Raw genomic sequence first — 21340 nt, forward strand, 5'->3', positions numbered from 1 at the left:
CTTTCACAACACAATGGCAGAGTTGGGCAGTGGCAAGAGACTACAGTCTGTAAAGTTAAGATATCTCCTGGCCTTTTTAGAAAAGATCTGCCAACCTGGATCTAAAATGTGGTCCCCAGACCAGCAGTACTGGCATCTCCTGGAAGTGTGTCAGAAATGCAGAATCTCAGACTCCACCCCAAGGAAACTGTGTTTTTACAATGTCCCCAGGTGATTCTGATACAAGCTAAAGTCTGAGAAACTTAACTGTGCAGATGAAACACCTACGGAGCTTGCTAAAATGGAGATGCTGATTCAGTGAGACTGGGGTGGAGTCCAAGATGCTGCAGCTCTAATGAGCTCCCAAGGTGGTGCTGACACTGCTGGCCACACTCTGAATGACAAGGGTCTGGTATGTTTCCCTGGCATCCTCCCGCAGCAGAGTTATCGATGGTGCTGGCCAGGCCTGTTTTACAAGGGGCAGGGGGAGTTTTTCCTGAGGAAACCAATTCACAGGCTTTTAAATGAAGCCCGAGTGTAAGGTTCCTCAGGACTTACCTTCTTCAGTATTTCTGTGTTCAGCAGCATGTAAATGTCTATAGTTCGACTTTCTTCTTTAACGAGTGCACTGAGGTTACAGTGCATTGTTACGCAAGATATTCCTGGTTTTTCACAGTCCTGAGGGGAAAAAAAATCAGAGAACTGTCAAATGGTATTAAGAAAAAAGACAAGCACAGCAATTTATAAAACAGAGGGCTCCCCGAGCTTCTATTCTGGGAACTAAGTTAATTCTAGGCAGAGGAAAATCGTAGGAAGATGCATTCACTCCTTCTTGCCACCAGAGGGCAATCAAGGGATTGCCTCTCTGGTGGGCACCGGAACATGCCTTTAAGTTAAAGCTCACTGGTGTACCTTACCAAAAAATTGGATTTCGCAAGGAGAAAGAATTTTTTTTTTAAAGAAACACATGTACATATTCCAGAAGCATCCCTCTTATGAGATTTAAACCCAAGGTGTATTTCCTACAATATATGATTTCTGCCTGTGAAGTGACAAATAAATACACTTTCATGCCCCTTTTTTAGGTTGGGTAAATTGGAGGGCTGAGAAGTCACATGACATAAGAAAACACAGGAGGAAAGGAAAACATACGTTTAACTAAGAAAACACACGAATTACAGCTAGAAACCTAAATTCCAAATTTAAGTTACCAAAGAGGAATTCTTCTGTATCATAGGATCCAAATTGTGTGATTTTTGTGATGTTTCACGTGTGGGGTGAAACTTTCAGCCAGATACAGAGCTGCATCTGTCAGACAACTAGATATTAGTATGTCTAACAATTCTAGGGCTTTAAAAAATACTTGTATCATCAGCATTACAAAAGTACAAACATCCCACCTTCCAAGTGGCAAACAGTCCTAATTCTTCTACTGGAAAAAAAAGTGAGGAAGGAAATATGAGGCCAAAATAAGGAGATGTAGAAATGTAACCAAAGATGTGAAGAAAGGAGGCCTTGGAAAAGCATGTGACTTCATCTTTAATACCGTCACTTTTTTTAAAAAATCGAGGTACAACTTACATATAGCAAACGAACTAAATCTTAAGGGTCCATCTTGATGTATTTTTACATGTCTACACCAGATCAAGATGCAGAACCTTTCCAGCACCTAAGCAGTTTCCTTCATGCCCCCACCTGTCAATATTCCTCCAAAAGTAACCACTATCCTGACCAACAGGGCCAGTTTTGCTATTTTTGAAATTCATATACATGGAATATTACATGAGTCCCTTTGTCTCTAACTTCTCTCACTCCATATACCTGGGAGTTGAATTGCTGGGTCATAGGGTACACATTTGTTTAGTTTTAGTATATGCCGCCTAATAGAAGGGCACAAAGTGAACAAGAACCACCACTTTTATATATACATATTTTTTTCTACTTTTTATATATATGGATATTTTTGAAGAATGATTTATTTATTTTGCAGGGGGCGTGGGAGGTAATTAGGTTTACTTCTTTCTTTATTTTTAGAGGAGGTACTGAGGATTGAACTCAAGACCTTGTGCATGCTAAGCATGCACTCTACCACTTGAGCTATACCCTCCCCACCGAACCACCATTCTTGATTAGACTCATACTATCTGGAAAACTGTTTTACTTTGTGCTTGGTGGGTTGCAAAGGTTTTTCCCTTTGCCGGTTAATGGAATATGAAATGTAAGTTTAAAACTTTGACAGAAACTTCAGGCTGAAAAACAGGAGTTGTCGACAGTCCTTGTGACTTTCTAAGCCAATTGATTAAAAGCAAATTTGGGAAGGAATAAATGCCAAGTAGAAAACGGGTCTCTCATCTCTGACTTGCCTTCCTAGTGAGGACCACCCATGCTAACACAAACAGTAAGCAAATTCTTACCAAGACTTTTCTTCCAGATTTTGTGAAAAATGCAAAGATTGTATGGAAGATGTTTTCTTGTTCTTGAGGGATGATGCAGGGGGTTGGATTCTTCTGGAAAGAACAGTTTCCCTTCTCGTGGCCCACCTGCAAATGAAAAGAAAAGTCAGAGTGGTTCATCCCAAGAACAGATCATGAGCCTGGAATCCCTTATTGCAGAAGCGGTCGCGGCAGAACCCAAAGTCAGCTTTCCCAACAACCCTTGTCCATTCTCCACCACACAGTAACGGCTGAAGAGCTGAAGGGGCAGAAGCAGTAGCACCAACAAGGCCAAATAATAAAAGATGAGGCTGCTCAGTCATTAAATAATTGAGATGAGGTGGGACATAGCATGCAAGTGAGATGTGATCAGGGAACAGTTAAGATTTTGGGAGCAAAATAAACTTTTTAAAAACGTCCTTTCGGCAACTCTTGAGATGAACATTCATGTTCTTTGTCTGGATGAGGAAAATGAAACTCAGGTTAAGTCACTGGTCAACAATCACATAGACTAGAACTCAGATTTTGAAACCAGATCTTCTGAGTTCCAACATTTCCACATAGTCTGCTGCCAGAGGTGTTCAAACTGTGTTCCATGGAACCCCTAGGGTGCCATGAAACTCTGTCAGTAGATTCCCGAGATGAGAAGGGGCACCAAGCAGGACTGCTCTGGGCCCCCATCTCTGTTCCAACTACAGCATAAACCACATATAATGTAATTTAAAACCAGGGTTCTGTTACCAAAAAATTCCCCCCAAACAAAATAAAAACAGTTGGGCAGCCACTGCACTGAGCCACACAGGAGCTTACATACCCAGTGAGCTCCTGGTGAGGTATCTGATTTTGCTTCTGACAGCATTTAAAAGTCCAGTGGGAAAACAGTGGTGAGCAACAGCATAAACAATAGTGCATAGTCTTCTATGTGGATTTCTTTAAGAATTTTTGATGCTTAAATTGAGAAAATGTTGGAAAAAAGAAGCCTCCTTTATAAATTATCATGTCACAGTTTGTAGTTGAAGACTTGACATGACTTAAGGTCAAGTTGCAAAATTAATAGTTAGAAATTCAACATCGAGGATTGTGTTTACAATCCTATTTCTAAGCAGAATCATCTATTTAAACTAAACTCTCCTATCTTTAATGCCCTTGAGTAAAATATAGTGTGTTTGCACTTATTCAAGAATATTTCAGCTTCTCATTCATGGCAGGGAGCAAGGCTTAATTTAAATTTCTTACATGGAAACTTTTAACAAGTGAATGATGCTGATTTTTTAAATAATGAACTATAAAACAAGACCCTCAGATTTACTAAATTCATTTCTATCTTTGGTCTGAATACATATGCCACGATTTACTATATATGCCAGAAGATAAATAAGATGAAGATTTATTTCCTCAAATTAAATACTGGAAAAGAGAGTGCTGCCTTTAAAACTCTCATAGTTTTGAGCCTTAGCGTTCTTTAAAAGTATCTCATCATTTGGTACTCTCTCAATTGCTTTATTTGAACCACAAAATCTGGGAAGACACTCCAGCCTGAAATGGTCTCAATCAATGTTGGTTTTGGACGCTTTTCCAGGCCACTGGAGGGAATTAATGGGAAGGAGGCAATGAGATTTAACAGATTTAGTCATTATTCCTGGGGTGCAACTGTTGTAAGTTGTGATAAATATTTTAAAGCTTATTTTTAGAAAGCAAAACATTAGTTGCGTATGTCGTGAGGCTCATGAATAATCACTTCTAAGACAAATTGGAAAAACAACCACTGAAATGTTATACAAATGGGTATTTGTGTCTTGTAATAAAGTTTCAGCATCAAACACGGATTCAAAATGTTCCACATTTCAAGTAAATTAGACGAACTGAAGATGTCTTGCTTTAGAAAACTGTTGACTAAGAAAGTGGCTTAGTAATGCTATTTATCGATCTCAAAAGATGTACATCTGCATAAAATCATTCTGTGAAATGTTTGAGGGAAAACAGTAATACAAATTAATGTGTTACTCTTACATAATTTCAAGTGTGTGACTACATGATTAGGTTAAGTATTATAAGTAGATAGTTGATTCTTTTCCTGTTGTTTTTTTTTTTTTTAGGTAAATTTACATTCACCAAAATGCACAAATCTTAAGGGTACAGTTTAATGAATTCTGAAAAATGAAATCACCCACATAACCACCACCCCAGTAAAGGGAGAGAACACGTCCATCACTCTAGACAGCTCCCTCTGGCCCCTTTCTAGTCTCCCCGCCTATCCCAAAGGCAATCGTAGCTCTGATTGCTGTTAAGCTGGCCAAAAAGTGTTAAATTTACCACATTAGAAACGCTGGGGGATAAACAACAAGGACCTACTGTATAGCACAGGGAACTATATTAAATATCTTATAATAACCTATAATGGAAAAGAATCTGAGGAAGAATATATATATGTGTATGTGTATAAATGAATCACTTTGTTGTACACTTGAAATTAACACAACATTGTAAATCAAGTATTCTTCAATGAAAAAAAGGAAAAGTGGGGGATCACGTTCTGGGGGGGGTGCCCTTTATTTGGGCACATATGGAACATTGTAGATGGAAAATATTTTGTTCATTGAGCATTTGAGAATTTGAATGTGTGTGCTCATGTTCTTAATTCCAATCATTTTTCAGTCTGAAGTATGTGTCTCCACTTTTCCCATGTGTCATCTGGAGTGGATATTTGCTTCAAGACCACTGGAGAACTGGTCCTTCTGTGGCCCTGTGGCATTCATATCCCTCTGTTGAGATGACCAGGCCTGGCCACCCAGACGCCTTCTGTCTGGGTTGAGAGAGACAGAACTCTGAGTCTTGCAGGATGCATCAGGCCCTCATTAAAATCAGGGGTGGGGCAGACTTCCTCCTGGCTCTGCAATGGTTGATTTGGGTTTCCAGGCAGGGAGGGGACGTGCGGGAGCAGAGCCCCAACCCAGCAAGTTTCACTAGCCTGCGTGCGTCCTGAGGAGCCTGGCGCTGACATCCTCACGGGAGGCCAGCGTGTGCGGAGGGGGCTGGGAACAGCAGGAACAACCAAGCAAGGCACCAACACGCTGGGCAGAGATGGGGCAGAGACAGGGCAGAGCTCTCTCTTCCTCTCCCTCCTCCCTAGGAGTTGGGGGGGGTGCTGTGAATGGGGTGATGAAGATGACGTGATGTGATTTGACATGACATTTGATCTGTCCCAGTGGAATCCGGAGAAGGAAAGTGGAGACTGAGTCTGTGGTGAATGAAAGTCTCAGCCAGTCCTGCTCCCAACTGTGGTTACACGGGAATCACTTCAGTCGGGGGAAACGACGTTTTTCTGGGCGGTTCAGGGTGGTCCTCTCTCAGAGGAGACTGAGGGTTGCTCGGTGATGCACGTGTCTGGTTCAGACCAGCTAATCCAGCTGTAGACGTTTCCTCAGCTAAAACTGAGCAACTCAGTCCCCGGCTGGGGTCATCAGGGCGAGGGACTGTTCTGTGTGTGTGGATAGAATATGTGGGATGGACAGGACGGTACCCAACACTTGTGCAGCCCTTGCAGTGTGCCCCTGTGAGGTGAGTGCTGCTACTTCACCATGTACAGATGGGGAAGCTGAGAGGTGAGGGGAGGCTGGGTCTCCCACGGGGCAGGCAGCAGAGCTGGATCAGAACACAGGCCCTCTGGCTCCAGAAACCTGTTTACAACCACCTCCCTGCTTCTCAGTTACAGAGGCTGAGGATGGGGCTGGGGTGGGAGTCATGCAGGGTGGAGAGTGGAGGTGGAGGGAAACCAGCCTTCCTATTCTTAACCCAGTCAAAGGGAAGGAACCCTGAGCCCGCAAGCCCAGGAATCCCAGAGTCCTCCATCCTGACCCACTCCTGCTCCACAGCAAAAAAAAAAAAAAAAAAAAATCACAAAACACAAAAACCAAGAAACCATGGGAGATAAAGTGCCTGCTGGCTGGGAGGCCAGGCCACTCTGTGCTGTCTCGGGCTGGAAGGGGAACAGAGCATCCTGGAATGTTATTTCTGGAAGGCAGCTCTGAGATCATGCGGTCCTGTGGCCTCGGCTGACAGATAAGGAACCAGAAGCCCCGAGTTTCAAGACTTGTCCAAGGTCACGTGATTGGTTGCTGGCAGTAAGCAGCCTCCACTGAAGCAATCCTGTGGCGCAGATGGCCTTGATGAACTTGACGGTCCCGGGCTTCAGCGCCTCACGACTATGGCAGTTCAGGTCTCCAGTCTCCTCGGTGTGAAGATAGGACAGTGGCCAACCTGGCCACTAAGGTTGTCCTCAGTTGCTAATTGTGCACTTTGAGGACCATCTTGCATTTTCATTAGAGCGTGGGGTCACCGAATCTCCGGCTATGCAGATAAGCAATTACTGATCCCCCACCCCTACCCCCGCAATTTTGCCCCGCCAACAACTTGGTTCTAACCACTCTCTGGTGGTGAAGGCAACAAGGGAAGAGGTGTTTTCTTCTTGCAGACAACGCAAACACCACGGTGCTAACATCCGACAGCTTCATTGCCATGATTGGCCAAGGATGCTGGGGCCACGGCCCCTGCTCATCCCTGCCCACTCACTTCTCATCTAGTCTCCAGACTCTCTGAGTCCCAGTGCTTCCCATGACATGGTGCTCATCTTCCGGGATGCCTGGGAGCCAGAAAAGGTCATGTCAACTGGGATGAGAATAGAAGGACTTTACCAAACACACAGAAAGAGACGAGAGGATTCGAGACACAGTTTCGAGGCTGAATTCTGCTGAGGCAGCTACTGAGGGTTTGCTGTTGGCACTTGGCCTCCGCTACTCCTCTCGTCCTGATCCCAAAGAAAACACTGTGCTAGTTGAAACCAAGAAAGAATGGTGACTTGGGAAACTGTGGGGAGCCCAAGAGAATGGGGATATCACTTGGTGGCAGAGTCTGGGTCAGCCTTGGTCAGGGGACTACCCCACACCGTGGTCAGAAGCCTCCAGGGTTCTGGGCCCGTCTGAGGACAAAGTGTCCTCAGTACACTCTAGGTAGTCAGGCAAAACCTCACTTTGTGAAATACTGGGTTTGAAGTGTGAATTGGGGTATAATCATGAAAAAGAGAATTGATTCTCTGTGTCAAATGTTAGTATCATCTGCCACCAGGTGGGAAAGGGACATCTAGAGCTTTTACTGAAGACTCTCCAGGCTGCAGTGGTCTGATTAAGATGTAGGAGGAAACGGGGCATTTCCATGTCACAGTCTCAAAAGAGGGACCTGCTCAAGATCCTTCTTAGAGCTTTGGCTGACCTAGAGCGAGAGCGAGGACTCAGGTCTCTCCCAGGTTCCTAGAACAGAGCAGCCCCAAAGGAGCCCCTGTCCCTGGGCTTGGAGGGACAGGAAAGTCCTCCAATCTGTTTTCTAAGTCTCTTGCTCCAAGCTCCTGGAAACTGATTCCAGTTGCTGAAAGCTCCATCTCGATGCTGAGTTCAGATATAAATGGGAATTCTACTAGCTAACATTACGTCCTATTCTAAGAGATGGGATACACTGAATCCCTTTATACCCATGCACAGAGGGTACTATTATCAGTAGGTAACCATGTAATTTATTGTCTGGACCAGGACATTTTTAAGAAAGAAGTAGGGGAGTCAACCAGATGGAACAGCAAAACAGACACAGATCAGGGATGTGCTGGGCAAACTGGGACATCTGGTCTCCTTAAATTTCACCCAATTTTACAGATGAGAAAACCAAGGCCCAGAAAGATTAAGTAACCTGTCACGTGTCTATCAGCTTTGACTGTGGAAGGAGCGCCATCTCCAAAGTCCCCACCAGGAAGCTCTCTGACCAGCTCCACCTTCCTGGCACCCAGGCCGCACAGTCTCTGTTCCCCATGTGCCCGGACCATCATCTCATGGTTTAGCCTTTCACAGCCCTCAGGGCAGGGCTCTTATGTGATTATCAATCTTGTCTACAAATCTCTCCCTCGATAAGTAGGTTGGCCCCTGTCATGAACTGCATTCCTGACTCCAAGGAGGTGGCACTGCCAAGTGGATCCTAGAAGATAAAGAGAATTTCAAGAGAGTAAAGGAAGCGTGAGAAGGAATTCCAGGCAGAGAGGAACAGCATGTGCAAAAGCATGGAGGTGCGAACAGTAGGCTTGTGTCTAGAGAGCCTAGGAGTTCAACATGGGCATGCTTTGCATGAATGCTGTGTGGCAGTGGCCAGAAACCAGGCAGGAGAGGTGGGCTTGGACACAGAGGAGGGCCTGGTAGGCAAATTTTAGAGACAGGAATTCATCCAGAAGGTGGATTAACATGTCTCAAAATTAAGAAACCACTTTCCATCTCAGGCATGTGGTATTACTGATCTATTTTTAACAGGCTACAGCATGGATGTCCTTTCTACCAGCATCAGCTTCATTCCTTAACCCTATTCCAGCTGGCTGGGCTCCAGGGATGGGAAGGGTCACCAAAGTGTCGCCGGCTTGATGCCCCTTGGACAGAGGACACAGGAAATAAAAGAGAAATTGAGAATTAAGTTAGGAGAGGAATAAATTCAATGATAACAGTACTCCCATGAGCCAGGCTTGGAGTCATCACCAATGTGGGTCTTGGGTGACATCTGGTCTGAGAACTATGTCTGTTGAAATTACTTGGACTAAAGGGGGCATGGGTTCATTGTTTAGTAGCACATGTTTCACGTTAACTCACATTTGTCTGTTCATCCTTGACTTTACGTTCTCCGTTACATCCTTGGGTTGCTTTTCCATATCATGTTACACCGACCACAGCTGACGGCAACTGCATAAACACGACTCGTCCCCTGGCTTATACCTGTTCCTCTGAATTCACATGCCCCTTGAGCTTGAAAAACCAGGGAATGTTCTGAATGCCTACTTTGCTAATTCAATTACCCATTGCTGACTCTTGGAACCAAGATATCAGAAGTTAGTAAGTCCCCTTTCTGCCACGGGAGGCTGAATGTTTACCACGAAGGCTTTGGTGATATTAATTTTAGGACTCCAATGTTTGAAATAAAAATAGGCCTCATAAATGGATAGGGAAATGATATCAACTGGCTAATTAGACCCATCTAAGATGTTTACTACTAGAAAGAGAAGTAAGAACTACATACTTTCCATTTAGCAAAATGTGAACTGTGATAGTGGTTTTTTTTTTTTTTTACAATCTTAAAGAGTTTATATTAATTATCCATGTGAAATTACATTGCTATAATTTGCTACTGAGTGTTTCTTGGTATTGACCAAAGAACAGTGAAAGATGACAACATTTTAATAATAAATCCTAAAACAGACACTTTGATGTGTCACTATTCATTTCAAGACTGTAGCATGCAGACCTATAATAGCCTAGAAGGGGTGGATACTCAGTCTCCATTTTTTTACCCTGGTTTCTTCAATTGCAATGACACTATTTAATAGAAGGGCAGAAAAACAGTGATAGCCACCTTGGGTAGTTCCTTATAATGGATATGCATAGCACTATGTTACGAATGTATTTGAAAGGGTAAGAACACAATTTTTGTGGGTGAGCATAATTTAAGATAGGCATTCTCAAAGACATCCTTTGGTAGACCTTTCTCAAGAGTTACGAATTCTTTTGCTTTGTGAAAAGGGTCCCCTTGGTTGTCAGTTTGGCAAGTTCTGATTTTCTGATATTTACCTCTGTGTATAGCTAGAAACTCCAATGTGTTCATGCAAACAGACAAAAAGGAAGAACATTCTGATGATCACAACAATACAAGGTAAGTTAATATGAGGTTCTGGCCTTGGACAGGACCTCCTAGTCTCAATCCTCAAGTGAAGAGCCGTGTTCTGTTTTTGAACTGAAATGGGTCAATGGGAGCACAGAACAGCCGTTCATAGATAGCAGCCAGCTGCCAAGCCTGCAGAATTGGAGATGGAGCAGGAGGAGCAAGAAATCTAAGATCTACTGCTGTTTAATTTCTAGAAAGGGTAAGACGGTCATCTGGAAAAGCCTAGGAGGGTGGGGTATAGCTCAGTGGTACAGCGCATGCTTAGCATGCACGAGGTCCTGGGTTCAAATCCCCAGTACCTCCATTAACAACAACAACAACAACAACAAAGCCTGGAAAGATCATAACTTCAACTCTAGATGTCTTTTCTCTTTCTAGTTGAAAGTTATCTTCCAAATAAAACAGCCCCGTCCCCATTCCTTAAGGCCATCACTGCTGTGAAAAGCTGTATTGGATCTGAAAGGTCAGGGTGTTACTGAGATCAAAAGTGAAACAGAAAATAAAGGGGCAAGACCTCAAAACCAACATTCCAGAGGACAGAAAGAGCTTGATTCATTGTACAATTCTGCCCTCTGTATGAAGCTGCCATTATTTCAGAAAAATGACCACTTCTGATGATATTTGATGATATCTGATGATATTTTTTTTCCCACCAGCTCTGGAGTTTGGCTCAAACAATGGTGTTCCTCCCCACCCCCCACATCCTTTCCTCTGGGTGTGACAGGCCAACATGCCGTAAAAGTCAAGAGTGCTGGCCACCCCAGGCTGCCCTGTAAAAGAGTGATCATTTACATTTAATCAGAGAAAGACAAGTTCCCCCGGATGAGGCCCATTTCACAAGCGTGGGGATGGCCTTTTACGGGAGTTAAAGCGATACAGATGCGATGTCGTTTCAGAGAAGCAGTGACACCAAAGACTTTCCAGATGTGGTCAGACTCTCTAGCAAAAAACGGAGACAGAAGTATGTTATCTGAGGACTTGACGTGCATGCCAAAAATATTTTCCTTCCACAGATAATGAAACATTTTGGAAGCAGAATGGTCTCTGGTTTTGGATAATAAATGAGTCAGTAGCCCCACTGTGGGACATAACACAGTCCTTGGAATTGTGCTGGTTTATTTAAGATCCGGTCCTGGCTCTTGGACCCATCTTACAGTAGAGACACAAATCCAAACAGCACATGTACTGACTCCTTGAGTTATCTCTGCATTTATTAGATACGTCACTTTATTATTACTCTTTTACCAAAAGGTAAATAACAACCATTTTCTGGAAGCTGTGTTTTCAGGTGTAAGCATCTCATGTCTGACACTGCTCCGCTCAGGATATCTTTATCTATGTCTATGTCTGTATCTGTATCTATATATCTATCTCCATCAGAGCAGTGAAAAGAGAAACCTAGATGTCATTCATTGAGTCTAAAGTGTCACAACTTCATGGGAGGCCTGAAATATGCCATATTTCGGTCATGTGTTTATTATTCAGGAGAAGTCAGTGGAGTTGGCAACCTGACAGCTGGGGAGATAACCACCTCTCAGTGTCTAACAACACTGAGAAAAGTTCCTTTTGGTCAGAAGCTACATGATGTTCTATCAGGAAGAAGTTTTCCTGTTTTTGTGCTTCCGAGGTGCACACGATTAGTCCTGGGCCGGTTTAATGAGAACCATGTATTTCTCAGCAAAAACCAATGTGCTCTGTTTATCCTCAGTGAGATTTCCTGTTACCGACTTTGGTAATCACCCATCACCGCCGCCACCATGGGGCTATGTTGCTTTTAAAGGAATCAAAGAGAGAAAGACGCAAAGGAAACTTCATCATCACCAACTTTGAAGGCCCATTTGCGCTGGAGGCCAGAGAACACCCGGCACCTCAGCATCAGCACCCACGTGCTGCCGCGAAGCGTTAATGCTTCCAGAGGTCGCAGCAGCCGTGTGCACCAGACCCGGGACTCGTGATGCGGCGGCTGCCCTCAGTCCGCGGGGAGACGGCCCCACTGCCTCCATCCACGCGGGCTGAAGGGCAGCCTCCGGCCCACACTGCGCATGCGCAGCCCCGGCCGCCGCTTATCCCTGCCTTGCTGAGGATGCTCGCGTTAGCTGTGCCCAGAAACACACACTTTCTTCCTCTAGCCAAAACTCAAATTGACCCGAGAGCCCAGGAACATAACTCTCACTCCAGAATTCAGTCAGCCGTCTACCCTCTTTTCAGTGTTTGGCTTCTGTAGAGAGAGAAAAAAATGAAGCCAACCTAATCCTGACCCTTTTCAGGAACCTGACTATTCAGCTCATTCAGATATGTGCAAAAAGAAGAAAATGGGGGGGGGGGAAGGTTTGAGGCTATTGCTGAAATCAGCAGAACAGATCTGACGGTGGGTGGGGTGCGTGTGTGTATGTGTGTGTGCGCACGAGAGAGAACGTGTTTTCATATCTCTGGCCATAATTTGTGTAGTTTAAGTTTGCTCTTAGAAGCCTTTATTTCTGATACATGTTTCAGCCCCTTTGATTTCAGAGTTTTACATTTCTACTTTTCCAAAACATTGGAATTAAAGCAACCTCTGTTATGGTTAAGGGACGTCAAAATATCTCTTCTCGGGAACTGCAATTCAAAATGCACATTTTCTGAGTTCCTTGGACAGATTAGGTGTGGCAGGGCGTGTACGTGTCAAAGGACACACGTCCTATCTTAAGGCAGAAAGAAATATTTGTGATGGTGATACTAACACGGTGGGAGTAGCCAACTCTTTATCTGAACGCATACTACAGTCCAGGCACCAAACGCTTGGGATACACAGAAAATAAGGCAGCCATGACCTTGACTGACACGGTGTTTTTAATCTTGTGGAAGAAGACAGACAATCAAAAACAGTAATAAGTTATTGGAATTTAACTCACTTGGTGAAATTAATAGGAGCTAAAAAAGATAAGAGAAAGTAGTAAGTTTCAGAAAGTGATGAGTGCTATGAAAAAAATAACACAGGGAAATGGGACAGAAAGTTGACAGAGGGTTTGCAACTTAGCTAAGGTGGTCAGAGAAGTCCCAAAAGGTGAGATTTGGGCTCAGATCTGCATTCTGAGAAGGAGCCACTGATGCAGAGATTTGCGAGAAGAGGGTTCTCAGCAGAGGCAGGTGCAAAGGCCCTGAGGGAGGACTATCTGGGAAGGAATCTGGGACGGCTTGATAGAAAAGAGGATGTGTGAACTGGTCTTGAATGAGTGGGCTTTCCAGTCACAGGGAAGGGAGAAGCCATTAGCAAGGTCACAAGGCCAAAGGAAAGTGCACGGTGGGTGGTTCAGCAGTCTTTATAGTCTAGAGTGGCTGGAAGACAGGGTCAGGGGTGAGGTTGGGGACAGAAGTGGTTGCAGAACATGGCCTGGAAAGGCAAGTGGGAGGTCATGCAGGGTTTTGGACCTCACAGTTTTGGCCATTTAAGATCTCCTTGTTGACCTTTTTACTTTTTACTCCGGGTGTCTCTGACAGCTACAAGGGGAAATTATTAAGAGCAGAAGCACATTTAACCAGGTCCTCCCTGCCAAAGTAATAACCATCTGCGATGAGGAGAGGTTGAATAAAGAGGCATAGTATTGAGGGCTCAGTTTTGAATTTTTACTTACTTGGAGAACATGGAGAGAGCAAAGAGGATGGCTTAGGATGGGAAAAGGAGAACTAAAGGAACTGTGATCTTTTTTGGGAAGAGAAGTGGTTAGAATGATGAAGTCACAGTTCAAGTTGTCCATAGAGGGAGCAAGGCAACTGTTTTCCATTTTAGCTCAGAAAAGGTGGGGAGACCAGAGCATGAGGAATTGAAGATAGACATCAAAAATGGGATTCAAGGGGTATCAGAATGGCTTAACCAGGAGAACTTGCTGGAAACACAGTTCTGTTGTAATGAGGAGATGTTTCGATTGTATTCTGTCCGAAGGCAGAGGGTTGGATCATACAACACCCCATTCCATCCACTTCAGGGCTGGAAATACATCTGCTCCTGCTAGAGAAGGGTTTCTTCCTCCCCCTACCCCTTTTGTATCTTTATCATATAAGCTGTACTAGTAACAGTTAACTTTAGATGACACTATTTAAGTTACAGGATATCAGAGGAAAGAATGAATATCACCTAAGGACTTTGCATCCTGGGGAGGGTTTCTAAGCCTTGAATTCTTGTTAGCAGGAACCTCCCAACCAAGATGAGGGCTGATTTGGTTTAGGGTGAGCCCTCAAATTTCTACAGAAGTAACTGAGGGTAAAGGAGAGGAATTAAAAAACAAAACAAAACAAAAAAAACCACATGTGTTTACCAAGGGGGAAAGTAGTAGACATGGAAAAAATAGTGAATTGTTCAATTTTGCTTTGGGTTATTTGCCGGGTTGCTTTAAAGTGCCAGGCCTGGCTTATGTACAAGTTAAGTCTTGGCCTCAAGCAAGCCTGCTCCAGGGAGATTTCTTGTTGCAATTACCCTCCAAGCATAACTAAGCCATAAAAGCCAGGACTTTTCTCATGCAAAATGTGCCTTAACAACCAGCTAGCTTCAAACATCAGTGTTACTGTCAACTGCTGCTGCCAGAGAAATATATGATTCACTTTGTGGCAGAGAGCTCTCCCAGAGTGAGTCCTAATGAGGACACACACAGAGACTCCTGGTGTCCCACCCGGACACCACCACACAGAGGCGGCATGGGGGTTGGATTTTTAAAGGAGAGAAACCAAGTAGGGCTAATCCAGGAAAGATAGAGTTCTCAGGAAACACAGTTGGCAAGGCCTTAGGAGCAAAAAAGATCACCTTACAAACCACTGAGACAGTTTAGGTCTCCCCAACCCTGACTGCAGATCTCGGAGAGACCTGTCCTTCCCTCTCTGTTTAAAACCACAGACTTCTCCACTCTCATCTCCTTGCCTCCTTTATTTTTCTCCAAAGCATTTTCCATCATGAAATGTACTACATGTTTTACTTATTTATTGTTTGCCTCCACCAGAATGTAAACTATATGAGGACTGGAAATCATTATTATTATTTTTTGTCTCTTTTGTTCCCCATAGTAACCCAGGGCTTGGCATATGGTACATGCAATATATTTGCTAAATGAAGGAAGGTATAGATTAAAAAGCCCTGAAGAGGAAAGGGAAGCTTAAAGAGAGTTAAGTAACATGCTTTAGACCAGGGCTTCTCAAATATTAATGTGCAAAGGAATCACTGGGGATCTTGTTAAAATGCAGACCCTAATTCATCAAGTCTGGGTGGCACCTGAAAGTCTGCCTTTGTACATTTTTAACTTCCAGGTGATGCCACGGCTCCCGGACAGCTCCATGTCCAGACAAAACGGTGTTATGAGGTATCACAGTGGCTGTACAGTCTAGTGGTTAGGAGCAGACATCAACCTAGCCCTTTACTGACTCAGTGACCTTGGCCGTCCCTTTGTTGGTGCCTCTGCTTCCTCCCCCAATTATCATGAAGATTAAATGAGTTTGTCCAGGCAAAGCACTTGGTACAGTGCCTCATCTATTACAAGTGCTTCATAAAAAATGTATTATCATTAATATTGCTGTTGTTATTATTACTATTATTCTTCCACACTACTTTTTTTTTTTTTCAGCCTGAATCTAACAGCTCCTTCTCAGAATCCTAATGGAGTATTATTAAGTTATTTTCTACTGCACCAATACAGGAAAAGTCTACATTTAAGCTGAGAATGATGACTATCCACATCTACTATCAAAAAGTTAGAAATTTCTGCTGAATATATTGTGTGAGAATTTTGAGGCAGGGACTGAAGAGTGGAATTGTTGGTATTCATATTTTAAATTCTGACAGCTACCGTCAAATTGCCCTTCATACCAACAGTATTTGAGAGTGTCCATTTTCCTTCATCTTAACTAACAACAGATATTAGCAATCTTTTAGACTTTTGCCAGTTTAATAGAGGGGAAACTCATTTTCATTTGAATTTGCATTGCTTTGGTTATTGGTGAAGCTAATGTTTATTTGCCATTAAAATTTCTTTTTATATGTATATGTGTCATTGAAATTTCTTCTTTTGTGAATTTCCTGTTCATATTCCTTCACCCATTTTTATAATGTTTGGCCTTTTTCTTACTGATTTGTACAAGTCATTTACATATTATTTACCTGTTAAATATGTTGCCAGTAAATTCTCCAAAGTATCTTTTTGTTTTGTTTATAATGTATTTTGATCACACAAGAGTTTGATATTTTTATAGATTTAAATTTATCAATCTTCTCTTATGGGTTCTAGATTTTATGACTAGCTTAGGAAGAAGAGCTTTCCCATGCAAAAATTATGAAAAGAGTTAGTACTTTCTACTAATACTTCTTCTTTACATATAACTTTTTAATCCATCTGTTTTTCTCCAGTGAGGTACAGGTTTTCTATAATTTCTTCCCAAATGGATAGACATTTTCTTTGTATCATTTATTGTGAAGGAATCTATATACCTCCATTGTTTGGGATGATTATTTCATGAAATATTTTTTCTGCTCCCTTCGCTCTATTCTTTACCCTGGAACTGGAATTAACATGTATTTTGGTATGCTTTATGGTGTCCTGGGGCTTTACTCTTTTTTTTTTTTTTTTTTTTTTTTTTTTTTAACAGTCGGCCCTTCTTATCCAGTGGTTCCCCATCTGCAGCTCTAACCAACCACAGATAGAAAATATTTGGGAAAAAAATTCCAGAAAGTTCCAAAAAGCAAAACTTGAATTTGCTGCATCCCGGTGACTATTTACATTAACATTCACATTGTATTAGTTATAAATAATCTAGAGATGATTTTAAAAACATGGTAGGGCCCTTCTTATCCAGTGGTTCCCCATCTGCAGCTCTAACCAACCACAGATAGAAAATATTTGGGAAAAAAATTCCAGAAAGTTCCAAAAAGCAAAACTTGAATTTGCTGCATCCCGGTGACTATTTACATAACATTCACATTGTATTAGTTATAAATAATCTAGAGATGATTTTAAAAACATGGTAGGATGTATGTGCAACTACTATGCCATTTTATATAAGGGACCTGAGAATCCATGGAGTTTGATGTCCATGAGGGAGCCTGGGACCAATCTCCCACATATACTGAGGGATGACTGTGTTCTCTTTTCTTTCTGTTCTTCAGATTGAATAGTCTCTACTGCTCTATCTTCACGTCTGCTGATTCTTTGTCAGCTCAACTCTGGTACTGAGCCCCTCCAACAAGTTTTCATTCAAGGTATTTTACTTTCAACTCCAGAATTTCTACTAGGTTCTTCTTATAATTTCCACTTCTTTTTTGATATTTCCCATCTGATGAATTGTTGTTATCATACTTTCTTTTAATTCTTTAAACATGGTTTCTTTTAGTTCTTTAAAAATATTTATAATAGCTGCTTTGAAGTCCTTGACTATGAAGTCCAACATCTGGGCTCCTCTGAGAGCGTCCACTGATTCCTTCCCCCCAGCCCCCACCCCTGCACATTGTTTTCCTTGTACTTTATTTCTTTGCATGTTTCACAATTTTTTTTTTTAAAAGTGAACATTTTAATAGACAAATAGATCAATATTGTAGCAACATTGGGTTATTACTCCTCTTTTGGGGGGATGGTAGTTTTTACTTTTTTGTTCTGCTTGTTTGTTTGTTTAGTGACTTGCCCAGATTAATTTTGTGGAGCCTGTTTCTCCTGAAGTGTGTAGCCTCTGATGTCGCTGCTCAGTAATTTTTTTTCACACTTGTTTTTATTTTTGAACCTGGTTTCCTAGGGGTTGTCCTGGATCAGCCCTGCTTATGGGTCAATCAGCGATTGGTCAGAGGTTGTACACAATCACCCTGATCCAGTAAGGTGTCCACCCTTAGCTGATGGACCTGTGCGTGGCTTTGGGAATGCATTCAAAGGTCAGACAGTTAATAAGTGTGCCCTAGCTTTTACTTTCTGCATTCACAAAGCCTCACATTTCTTCAGTCAGTTGATTCTCTTGGATTTTCTAGGGAGACAGTAACACCGTTTGCAATAGAAACACTTTAGTTTCTTTCTTACAATAAAGGTTATTCATTTCTTTTTATTGTTATGACCTCCAACACTGCTAGACTTGAGAGACAAGAGCAGGACCCCATGCCTCTACTTCTTGCTTAGGTGAGACAGCTCCTAATGTTCCAGCATCAGGTTAAAGTTTTCTACAGGTTTCTGGTAGGGGACCTTCGTCAAGTTGAGGAAGTTTCCTTCCATGCCTTCCTTACTGGGAATTAAGAAATAAAAAACAAAACCATAAGTGGATGTTAAATTTAATTTTTGACTTTCTAGAAGCCCTCATGAAAATAATCATTTGCTTCCTTTACTTTTAATCCTTCACTATTAACAGAGTAAATAATGTTTATCAATTTCTTCACAGAGAATCAACCTATATTCCTGGCTTATCTCCTGCTTTACTCAGGATATATTCTTCTTTTAATAGGAATCAATTTGCAAACATTTATTTAGAATTTTCCTATATGTTTTCAAAGTGAGTTTGGCCTGGAGTTTCCTTCTTGTGTGTAAAGGACCAGTCTCCATCTCTGGAATCAGGGTTATGTTACTCTTCTAGAGTGAGTTGTTTATCTTTTTCTACTGTCCAGAACAGCTTATATAACATAGAAATTCTCTCTTCCTTGAATGCTTGGTAGAACTTGCTTATAAAGCTATCAGGGTCTGGTGCTTTTCTAAGGCATAGGTCTTCGGCTACACTTACATTTTTCTTTCATTATATAAGTTTCAGGTGTACAGCATTATAATTTGACATCTGTATATCACTCTTACATTTTTTCTAAGGTAATTGGTCTAGTTGGATTTTTTACCTTATACACTTCTTTTAGGCTTTCTACATTTGCAAGAATAAAACTGTGAAAAACAATGTCTTATAATTTAAAAATATTTTCCATATGAGCATAGTTCTTTTATCATTTCTAGTGTTGTTTTTTTGGCATCATCACTCTTTCATTCCTTGATTAAACTTGCTGTAGGTTTGTCTATTTTATTGGACAGAAATCCTCAGCTTTTAGTTCTATTGACGTAGAACACTTTTTGTTGCTTCTTTTCCTATTTCTTGATGTTCACTTTATCTTTAATAATATCTTCACTTTACTTTCTTAGAGTTGAGTTTATATTATTGTCCCTTTTCTAGCTCTTATGTTGTCAATTTAGGTCATTTATTTTCAGTCCTTCCTGTTTTCTATGTATAAGCAGCAACATTTTCCTCTATGTGGGTTTTGTCTGCATCCATTAGTAGTGATATGAACAAGCTTCCACTGTCTTCTGATTTGTTTACCCTTTCCTCCTTGGTTTCTTTTTTTATCTAAGAAGTTAATTAGAATGGTGTTTAAAAATTCCCAAGTAGTTATGCTTTTGGTTGGTCTTTTGGCTAACTTTCCGTGGTTAACTTCCAAGTTTATTGCATTGTGGTCTGAGAATGTGGCTTGTATTACTTTGACTTTTGAAATTCTGTTGAGATTTGCTTTTGTGGTATAATACATGCTGGTTTGTGAATGCTCACATATGTCTGAAAAGACTGTGCATGCCCTTATTTATGTACTAGCAACTCTACTAACTGCTCCAAATACATCGGCTTCTTCCATCCTCACAATGTGAGGCACATAGCCCACTTTACAGAGGATGAAACTAAGCTTGGAGAGCTTAGGTAACCTCCTCAAGGTTACCAAAAGCTGGTAAGCAGGGGAGTACTAATGAAAGCCAGGCATTCTGACTCATTCTGTCTTAGTCTTTCTAAGAGATCATAACTGTCAGTTGCATTATTCAAATACTCATTATTTTCTGCCTACCTGTGTGATGACTTCTGAGCAAAGTATATTAAGTTTTCCTGCAATCACTCTCAATGTGTAAACTTCTCTTTGTTTTTCTATCAGGTATTACTTTATATGTTTTATAGCTGTATTATTGATTGTGTAAATGTTCATTTATTTTGTAAATAATTCATTTTATTTTATAAATGAACATTGGACTGTACCTTGAATCATTGTGAAATACGTTTTTTTGCCCTGTTTAACAATTTTTTTGCTTCCATTCTATTTTGTTTGCTATTAATATTGTGACATTTGCTTTCTTTTTGTTACCATTTGCCTTATCTTTTTTTGGACGTCTTACATTATGGGTCATTTTTAAAGGTGTGTCTCTCATAAGCAACTTATGCTTGGATTAAAAAAAATCCAATCTGAGAGTCTCCGACTTTCACTAGGTCATTTTATTAATTCCCAGTTATTCTGATTATTGATATGTTTGGATTCATTCTTACCATCTCATTTGTGTGTATATGTGTATTTCTTCTTCTTGCTTCTCTTGTCCTTCTTCTTCATGAGTTCTTTCTTTTTAGGCTCTTCTTACTCATTAATGATTTGGATGTCCTACATTGTTTTTATTTTTCTAAGTTGCCATTAAAATTGTTGCATAAATTTTATTTTATCAAAGCCTTGAGCTATTTGGGACACAAACTCCTCCCCCAAACAAGAATCTTGGTTTGCTTTTACTTCCATCTCTCCTGCCTCCTAACTCTAATATTGAGATCATTTGGATCTTCATTCCAGATTGTTAAAACATAATGGAATAATAAGTTTAGCTGGCTTTTTTGGGGGGGATCCTTTTGCAACATTCCTGGGAAATCCCTCAAGTTTCCAATCCACTACTTTATTCTTTTATACTCATTCTACTTACTACACAGCACATATCCCGAGGTTTTTATTTGAGTGATCAGAATTTTAAATTTACAAAACTCTAGTTTATTCTATTTCATGGGGACGCCGTCTTTTTTGCATCTCTCTGGGACATCAATCTTGCTCATTCTAAAATATTCCCCTGTTTGCCTCATTATTGCACCCCTGGTCTTAGTTCTTCTGACAGCAGTTGGTGCCCTTGGTGCCCTTCTGTCCTGGGGTTGAGCTCCTCACTAAGCGGGTGATTCTTGGTGGTCAGCTCTTCATCGGTCTGTTCTATTGACTGAGTCTGCCTCCGGTGACTGGGGAGTGGGCAGTGCTCTCCCAGGGGGTGTGCAGGGTAGCAGAGGGGGAAGCCCCCGAGCTTTTAAGTCAGACGGACCTGACTACAAACCCAGCTCCATTACTCCCCAGCTGTGTGATGTTGGGCAAGTCTTTTGAGTCTTGGTTCCTTCACTTGGGATTACAACCGGATCTTATGGAGCTGCCATGTGGATTAAATTTGCCAGCACATGAG

The 21340-nt window shown here is 41.7% G+C and overlaps 1 protein-coding gene across 1 annotated transcript in view; it reads right to left on the bottom strand.

Annotated features, from left to right (window-relative positions):
• ITGA9 (integrin subunit alpha 9) overlaps window positions 1–21340 on the bottom strand; it is a 315170-nt gene that overhangs the window by 32869 nt on the left and 260961 nt on the right. The window contains exons 24-25 of the mRNA XM_032459242.1: window positions 2394–2519; window positions 538–657 (exon numbers count right to left, since the gene is read on the bottom strand). Of these exons, the coding sequence (XP_032315133.1) occupies window positions 538–657; window positions 2394–2519 (246 nt within the window). The remainder of the gene's footprint in view (window positions 1–537; window positions 658–2393; window positions 2520–21340) is intronic.

This window comes from Camelus ferus, chromosome 17 (assembly GCF_009834535.1).
Source record: "Camelus ferus isolate YT-003-E chromosome 17, BCGSAC_Cfer_1.0, whole genome shotgun sequence".
NCBI lineage: Eukaryota > Metazoa > Chordata > Mammalia > Artiodactyla > Camelidae > Camelus > Camelus ferus.